The 9,539-nt window shown below is 37.8% G+C and overlaps 1 protein-coding gene across 1 annotated transcript; it reads right to left on the reverse strand.

Annotated features, from left to right (window-relative positions):
- Nucleotides 1-1,839: 1,839 nt before the first annotated feature.
- Nucleotides 1,840-6,315, reverse strand: LOC101862225 (FMN-dependent NADPH-azoreductase). Its single transcript, XM_005110970.3, has 3 exons — nucleotides 5,914-6,315; nucleotides 4,425-4,661; nucleotides 1,840-3,042 (listed from the first exon to the last, which is right to left on the reverse strand). Exons 1-3 carry the CDS (start codon nucleotides 6,038-6,040, stop codon nucleotides 2,810-2,812), a joined length of 597 nt encoding a protein of 198 aa, XP_005111027.1. The 5' UTR covers nucleotides 6,041-6,315; the 3' UTR covers nucleotides 1,840-2,809.
- Between the last annotated feature and the right edge of the window lie 3,224 nt (nucleotides 6,316-9,539).

The raw sequence follows: 9,539 nt of genomic DNA on the forward strand, positions 1-9,539 counted from the left end.
AGCATACTGTCGATAAAATTATATTTTTGTCTCCAGCTGTGGCTTGCCCCAGCAGGTCTAGAGGGATAAGAGAATGCCCATTTGACCACAGACACAGGTAAAATGTATCTGATTATTGTTGAAATCCGTTGAAAGCACCAACAGAATCTTGTATAACACAGGACTAAGCTACATGGTTATGAAATTGTAAAGGTTTAATGCCTCTGTCAACACTGTTAGGTTATTAAGAGGCGGGACCTCCATGTTTAACATCCATCTCCGAAAGGACCGAGCCAAGTGGGAAATTCATGTAAAGTGCTTTTCCAAAGGACACAACGTCGGACAGAGCTGAGGCTCGACCTCCCAACCCGCAATCTCATGACTACAAGTTAGGTAGCCTTACAAGGTTACAAGATTGTAAGTACCTACATATGAAATGACCGTACGTCTCCATAAATTTGTATCAGTATGTCGTCACAAGCAACCTGAGTAAACCCATATCACCCTGCTTTACAAAGTTGAGTAAATTACAAAGAGAATTAATAGCAGATGTAAAGAGCAGATCAGGTTAAAACTTGACAAAAGGGTTTCAGTTTTCACCAAATCAACAACAAAAAATATATCACTTATATCACTGACAGTCATAATATCAACACAATGTTCAACACTGCCACAAAAACAAGAATACCATCATCATGAACAAATCTTAACACAGTAGAAAGATATATAATACATTTACAAAACTGACATAGAAGACTACATCCTAAGGCATCATAAGGCACCTGTTACATAAGACTGTGGGTGTAGCATAGTTGAAGATTGTTTTTCTTTTCTTTCTTTTGGTAAGTGTTTTACAGCGCTTGCAACTACATTATTATGGTCATATGAGCGCGCGGGACACATTAAACATTTTCAGTTCGTAAAAAAAAATAAATTTTTGCCTGAGTGGCGGCCGAAGCCTACTCTTATCGATTTTAGACCAACAAGGGATCTTTAATGTGCGTACCTTGCACATGGGACCTCTGGGATTTTTCGCCCTTGTCTGAGAAGGCATGGTGCAGATCTTTCCTACCAGAAGATCAGGGGTGTGGCTGAAAGTCATCAGTAAGAAGCCAATGAGTAGCAGTAGAAAAGCTGCAGAAAGAGTCAGGAGCCCAGAGGAGGGGGCAAATGGGGTGGGGGTAGAAAGTGGAGACGAAAGCAGACAAAAGAACATTGCTTGAGAGCAGGAAAGGAGGGGAAAGTAGACAATTTTAGAGAAGAAAATTTTTCAGTTGCTACTGGGATTCGAACCCGAGACCTTTGAATGAGAGGCGAACACCTTAACCTCTAGGCCATGAGAGCCCCCTATTGTTTTTCTAAATTTATAAAAATCAGATGTCATGATTTCATCACATTGTAAAGTGAGCAAAGCGACAAAACTGGAAAGACAGAGAAGGTTCTGTTGAGTCACAGCCAGTAATTTGCACATTCCTCTCCCCAGCTGTGACTCCGATGTGTAAGGAGTAAGGTAAAACATATAAGTTGGACATTTTGTTTCCGAGAAAAACATTAATGATATTAATCGCATTATAGAGCAGTGCTTTTAGTTAGATTTCTAGCTCATTTCACCCTGCCTTCATACATTATATTATATGTAATATAGCCCGTGCGCTGGCCACGCCAGTCTTTGTAAATCGACATTGTGGGTATTACTATAGAAGACCAGATCTTATTCTGGATTGATAAAAACCAGATCTTATTCATGTTTTCAAAATGAAATAAGATTTCATTTATGATATAAAAATATATTTTCTTTACTCTTAGTCACAAGAAAGTAGTCATTAAATATTGAGACACTACATAAAATGAAGTAAGGTGAAGAGAGGAAACATTTTTTTTAAACCTACAAAAACAGCTGTGCAATGGTGATTTTTGTGCTGGTAAAAGTGTTACAGCCATGTTTTTTGTTTTGTTTGGGGCATAAGCGATGAGAATGTAAAAAATAGACACTGGACCTACACATCAAAAGTGACTGGTTTGATTTCAGTGCCTTGAAGGCCCCAAAAGAAGAGATAGGCAGCTAGGTCTAGAATAGATTAACAGAAGTTGGTATGGGTAAATTGAGTGCCGTCCAAAGAAGAATTAGATTACTGTTTTTATTTATGGTACATATGTACTCTTGTATTTCCCTTCCCTCAAATATTTTAACAAATCAGGTTTGGTTTCAGTAGTTTGGGCACAGAGAATGCATGTTTAAAGAGATTGTTGACCATTTTTCCCCCTGGTTCAAGGCACGTCAGATATGGATAATCACACTCACACTGGCCAAGTTCACCCATGGTAAAAATGTGTACATCACACAAAAGAATGTTCACAGATCATTACATGAAACAGTACTTAAGTGGTCCTCCTACAAACAGACACAAACATGTAATCTTTGAATAAATAAACAAGTTTTTGTACTGACAAACTACTGAAGGGGAAAACATATAAAATAAATTCACCAGCATTGAAGCAGTAACAACTATTTATAAATTAAGATATATCCCTAACAATGATGATATAATCAACGTACAATAATACACGACAAGTAAGTCATATACAGTATACCACGGATAGGTCGAAAACAGAAGACTCGAAATCACGTATCCGTCGAACTGTACCTGTGGCCCCCTTTTTTCTTCTTCTTTATCTTTGTAAGAAACCTCTCGAACAACGGATTCCTCGAACAACGGATTCCTCGAACTTCTGAGGGCAGTCTCGACAAATTCGAACTATCCGTGTTGTACAGTACATTTAGTACATTTACATCTACCTTTAACAAAATGAAATAAAATAACTATAATATCTACTTGGGAATGCCCACGGCATCCCTGTGGTTCTTCATCGCTGCAGCCATCCATTCCAGCTGCGTGATAAGTTTGCCGGCTCCGCTGATCATATGATCGTTGAGGGGTTTCCCTTCATCTGTCAGTGCTTCATGCACTTTTGGGATGGAAAAGATGTCGGAGACACTCAGGCAGCCCAGTACTCCCAAGAAAATGCGTAGCTGCATGGCTGCTCGCACACCACCACCGATTCCTTGACAAGTAGAAGAAAGAAAAAAAAGGAATAATTGAATAAAAATATTTTCAAGGCATGACTTTGCAAATGTCAACTCTAAGTTTGGTAGTAGGCCTACAATAAAGTTTTGAAATATAAGATATTTTAAAAATTATGTCCTCTTTGGCATCCATTGGATCTACAAGTCTGCATTTGTTTCATATTGTAATGCAGCTAAATATTTATATTATTACTTTATTGCACTTAAATTTTTGACTGCATGTAAAGTAATTTGAAGCCATGAGAAGAGAATTCATGAGAAGAGGGTACCGGTATGAAGAAGTGTTTGTGCAATAGATTTGCCCACTAAGCATTAAATCGTGCGTCAACTTATAATCACCCCTTCCCCCCCCAAATAGCTTTGATATATATCTATAAGATAGTCTTTTACATCTTTCAACACAGTACAAAGTTACTTGAGACAGGATCTTTTTATACGTCTATTTGCACTATGACAGAACAAAGCAAAAGAGGTGGACGACTATCAAATTTATTTTCTTAAATCAACGATCAAGAACAGACTACGATCCAGCATAGTGTTTATCTTAACTCTTTCCGGACGTATCGCCGATATATAGCACCAGTCCTGTGATAGGGTGCCTCAGCATTGTTTCTTTTTTAACACGATCCATCATATATAATTACTTTTTATGGCTATTGAAAAACTCGGAAAGGATTTAGGAAGCGAAAACATCTAGTTTCACTTAGTCAAAGCGTGGGTTTGGGGAAAAACGAGTGAATTAGTTCTTGCGGTCTTGCATCAACAAAACGATGTAACCGGACTTGAAATATTGCTTTAAAAAAAAAAAGCTGCGCATTCAAAAATTTATGGATTATGCTCTTGGCCCGTATATGATAAGATAACTATGCTGATTTGCTTTCACATGTTTGGTGAATGTAATTTTTTCCATCAAAATTTATTTTTCTCATCACCATCGCCATTTCTAACCCTTGTAATGCATACTTATGTTCAAAATTAATCCTTGTTTCATATTGGGATGTATTCCTCATTCAATTTCCTTCAATTTGATATATCATATGTTACGTTTTGAGTGATGGTTATACTTCTATAAAGTTATTTTGTACACCACTTGTATAGCCAAATCGAGTGACAAGTTTATTTGTCTGGACCTAAAAAAAAACTACGTCCGGAAAGAGTTAAGCTGATCAGGCACCTGTCATATCTGAGACATGTGGGTGATTGGCGGGTGCTCCGTGTTTGCTCGGACTTTTTTGTTTTTGTTATAATTCTCTTAAAATTTTAATTGTGACATTTCTAATCATCCATACTTAAACCTAACCTAATTTAATTGTGTTGCAGGTGCCGTTTACCACTTACTAAAACTTTAAAAAAAAATTACCTGAAGCATAAGTAACTATTCCACTCGGCTTGTATGCGTATGCACTTTCACCAAAATGATCCATCATGTTCGCTAAAGCTGGGGGGATGCTGTGGTTGTACTCTGCTGAGACCACAACAAAAGCGTCCGCAGCTCGGAGTTTTGTGTCACAGTCCTGCATCCACTGCGGTGCGTCCGATTTGTTCTCGTAATGGTGGAAAGCTTTCTCCAGCAACGGGAATTTCAGCTCCAGCGGATCTGGACGTTTTAAAAATAAAAATACAAAGAAATGAATTGACATCGCTTAATCTTATTACAAGACCACATATATAATATATTCTGTTAAAAGCAAATGTGGGTGGTTGGCGGGTGCTCTGGTGCGGTTTGGTCCTTCTTTCCTGTCAAACTGCAACTATCGTCTTTATCTCTCCTCCTTTTTTAAGTTTGTTACTCTCTTGTAACACCTTTAATCTTTGGTACTTATATCACTTATATCATGACCTTATTGTGTTGCAAGTGCTGTAAAACTCTTACTAAGACTTAGAAGAAAAGAAAATTCAAATATATATATAAAGAATATATATATTTATATGCATGCCAAAATTTCACAATGTAACCTATCTATAAAAAGTAAATAAGCAGGAGGTAATGCCAGTTTACAAAACAAAACATACCAGCATAAAAAAACCTGTTGAATTACACAGAAAAAAAATATTAGCTCGGCATTAATTAGATGTAGATGTTTTGTAAAAAAAAATGTAAAGAGTCAGCTGTTCATAGTCTGGTATAAAGAATGCACTGGACAACTCTTGGACCATCAGTTATAATTTGTTTTAGGCCTAGAGTTCATCATTTTTTATTGTAACGGCAGAGATTACTCGTCATATCATATTTTATTATTGTTGAAATTGAAAAATGGCATTAGACTTCTATTTTAATTGAAGGTAATTCATGAATGTAATATTCTGAGCTATACTTTCCATACCTATGTTATACACCATTGGTCACTTTTAAGGACAAGCGGGCTAACCCAGATTTCGGGGATTTCCAGAAATCTTGACTTATACCAAAAGTGGGCACTGCCCTACCTATTGAGAAGTTTATTGGTTTCAGTGGGGTGTGTGTATATTTTATATATATATATATATATATATATATATATATATATATATATATTGGTTATACAGAAAACTCTTATCTTTTAAAAAAACTGAACAAGGGGCAAAAACATTACCTTCGATTCTTTCAAAGCAGTATTTCTCGGGATCCCCCTGTGCTTAAAAGCAAAATATACTTGAATCTACTATTATAATATTAGCCGCTACAATGTTAAATGAGCACAGGAAATTTTTCAAGGAGACAGACCCTGTTCACTGTTCTCTGTATTTTCTTGTTTCCGGATCACACAACCACCATGCCAGTTCAACTTTAACTTTAAGACTGGGCTAAAGTTTTTTTAAACAAAGATTGAAGCTTAGAAGTAGGCTAACAAAATGAAGCTTTTTCTCACCAAACAATTCAACTTGGTAATTCCTCGCTTCCAGCTGATTCTTCATGAACTTCGCCACTCGCAGGCCCTGTCTTCCTTCTCTGGTCGAGCCCAGGAATATGGCAAATTTCAAAGTTGATGAAGCCATTTTTCAACAGAGTAGATCTTTTCCTCCTAGGCCTTGGCTATTCAAGTAGACTCTTTGGTAGGCCCTATAGATCTATGAGCCGCGTTCGTTTCTATGTCATTATTTGTCATGCATGGGCGACTGGACGATCATTCACTAAACTCACTAAAGAGACGCTGAGCTGGGCTGCATAATGTGTTGTCAGCGACTTCTTGATTCTCTTATATAATCTCCTTGAAGATTCTTGATTTAAACCTCTGTTGAGTCAAAGAACTCTAGGCTAAATATTATTGTGATAGAATGTAGAACAGGCCTGAATTCTGACTCTTCGATGGAGTAACTCACAAAAAGTCGCAAACTGTCTTTCTCACTCATTCGGCACAATTCGGACTGGACAATAATTTCATGGGGGTAGATCTGGCAGCGGACGGGTAGTTTCTTCGTGTACCATAGACCATAGACCAAGAGCTTGACCGACGATATAACACAACAGGCGGAGAGAAGGATGTTACCACTTTTGGGGCGGTGATTCCAAGCCTGAAAAGAGTGACAATCTCTCAAGGCAAGTCAGATGATCGAGTACATAACTGTTTTATTGCGTTTTGAGCTTGTACTTAACTAACTTATAGACGAAATAGCATACAACGATCCTGATGCCATTGGGTGTGATATGCATAGAACAATTAGCCTTATATGAGTCATTTTACAAAAATATTGCTGCGAGTAACAAATGGAAGATTGAGAAAAAGTGTAGGACCAGAGATATCTAAAACGCAATTCGGCTTTGTTCCTGACAAGGGCACCAGAAATACTATATTATTCACCTTAACAATGTTAATGGAAAGATGTATTGAAGCACGTGACAGTCGAAAGATCTGTATGCTTCCTATTATTATATTATTCAAAGGCCTTCGATAAATTTATGTTAAACACGAAGAGCTATTTAAAATACTGGAACAGCTAGACATAGATGGAAACGATCTAAGAATTATCTGGAATTTGTACAGGGGCCAAAACGTTGCTGTACGAATAAATGGAGAATACAGTGAATACATGTATAAGCAGATTAGGCGAGGAGTGAGGCAAGGATGTGTTATGTCACCAGACCTGCTCTTTAACATGTACAGTGAAACAATCCTTAGAAACATAGAAGAATGTCCAGGTCTCAAAGTAAATGGAGAAAAGATTAATAACATCAGGTATGCAGATGGCACTACAGTTTTGATAGCAGGCTCAGAAAAGGACCTTCAATTGCTTCTAGATACTGTTGTAACAGAAAGTGAACGTAAAGGATTAGTGTTGAATGTAAAGAAAAAATAATGCATGGTAGTATAAAAAAAACCCAACAACAACAGCAAAGCCTTGTAATCTCATTAGCAAAGGTGAAAAGATCAAACAAGTCCTACATCTAGGATATATGATAACATCTGATACCAAATGTTCAACAGAAATAAGACGGAGAATTACAATGGCAGTTTCAATAAAATGAGCCCAATCCTGAAAAATAGAAACATCTCAATGAACACCAAAATGAAAGTTCTGAAATGCTGTTTGGTCAACCCTTCTATATATTGCCGTGAACGCTGGACAATCACTAAAGGCAGTGAAAATAAAACAGAAGCAACAGAAATGTGGTTTCTTAGGAGACTGCTAAGAGTATCGTGGAAGGAAAAGAAATCAAATGAGGTATAGTGCTTGATGAAGCCCACGTGGGACGCTCAACGTTAAAAACAATCAGGAAACGCAAATGCAGTTTTTGGGACACATAAATAGACATAAGGGTCTTGAACATCTAGCTCTCCCTGGCAAAATTGGGGGCAAGCGAGGCAGGGGAATGCCCAGAACAATATACATGGGGAACCTAAACTAATGGATAACGGGGAAAGATAAAGGAAACGTGGCTTTTTTTTTAAAGAGCATCCGAGCAAAGGAATAAATGGAGAACCATGATCACCGATGTCTGTCGCAGATCTGGCACTGGATGATGATAATGATGATGATCCTGAACATTATAGTAATTAGAATGACATGTATTTCCATCTACCTTATAAGTAATAAATTATGTGACAAGATTCAATATAGGCCTAATACGTGATTTCGATTTCGGTTTGACTACCAAGTTTCGGCCAACAGCACTTCCGCGCAAGCGCTGCTTTCAAACCAATAAGTAAGCGAGCTAACCCTTTTGTATAATATCTTTGTGTAAACAAACCCAAGCACACTAGGACACCAGGCACTGGGAAAGAAAAGCCAAAACAAAACTGGGACAAGCGACCCCAAATAAAAATAATATTGAACGGTTGGTGGGTTTCATAACAAGGGGGCTACCCGATTCTCCGAACGTTTTGCAAACAGACTAGATCTATAGCTTGACAATTGTTTTACTTAATGGGGGTACTGATAATGTATTTTAGAAAAGGAATCAATAGCAAAAATATCCAATGTATTTGTGTTTTGAAGGGCTATTCTCCCCCCGCCCCAAAAGCGCCTGTTATACACATTGTTATTATATTAACCAACAAATTAAAACCCTGTCTGTTTTACTGACAAAAGAACAGTTAATGAGGATCAACAAAGAAGCATTCGGATTAAATTATGATTAAGATATGATATCCCCCCCCCCCACTCCCTCGTCATGAGTAACCTATAACTCACGATCACTGCCAAGAAAAAAAAACCTTTGTTAATTATAAACGGAACGGGTGGTTGAATGCTCACGTGTTCTTTTCAAAAAATATTTTTTGGGGAATAGCCTAGTCGAGGCATAAGATATGACCGTGCATGACACAGCAATTTAAGATAGGCTACGAGTGCGTACTTCTTAACTAAGCCTCCATAAATGCGTGGTGTCTGGTGTGTTGATGTTGTAAGTTAGGACGAAATTATGTCAAGCACTGTTCTCCGTAGGCTACATATACATGGCTTACAGATTTTGTTAGATTTCTGGGTTATGTGAACGACATTTTCCCTACAGTGAGGGTCCACTTGCCCAGATGTAGGCCTATTAAACTGTTTCCCTTTTTTTCTGCGCTCCTCATGGAACTTTTAATTAAAGAAAACCAACCTGGCCGAAATGTGACGGGTATCCGGAACATAAATCCTTATAATAATCTAAGTTAATTAGCTAATCTAAATAACCCTTTTAGAACTTGTTGTTTCAAAAGTTATCCTTTGAACCCCCCACCCCTCACACTGTCTGTCTGTCTGTCAGAATTTAGGCTACCCCCCGTCTCTCTCTCTCTCTCTCTCTCTCTCTCTCTCTCTCTCTCTCTCTCTCTCTCTCTCTCTCTCTCTCTCTTTCTCTCTCTCTCTTTCTCTCTCTCTCTCTCTCTCTCTCTCTATCTCTCTCTCTCTCTCTCTCTCTCTCTCTCTCTCTCTCTCTCTCTCTCTCTCTCTCTCTCTCTCTCTCGCTCTCACTTGCCATTTTTGTAGGCTATCAATTATTAGTTTTACTAAAATTACACTGATCTAGATGATAAGAAAACTAAAATAAAGGTGAAGCCATAATACATACATCTCT

Source organism: Aplysia californica, unplaced genomic scaffold (assembly GCF_000002075.1).
Source record: "Aplysia californica isolate F4 #8 unplaced genomic scaffold, AplCal3.0 scaffold00976, whole genome shotgun sequence".
Classification (NCBI taxonomy): Eukaryota; Metazoa; Mollusca; class Gastropoda; order Aplysiida; family Aplysiidae; genus Aplysia; species Aplysia californica.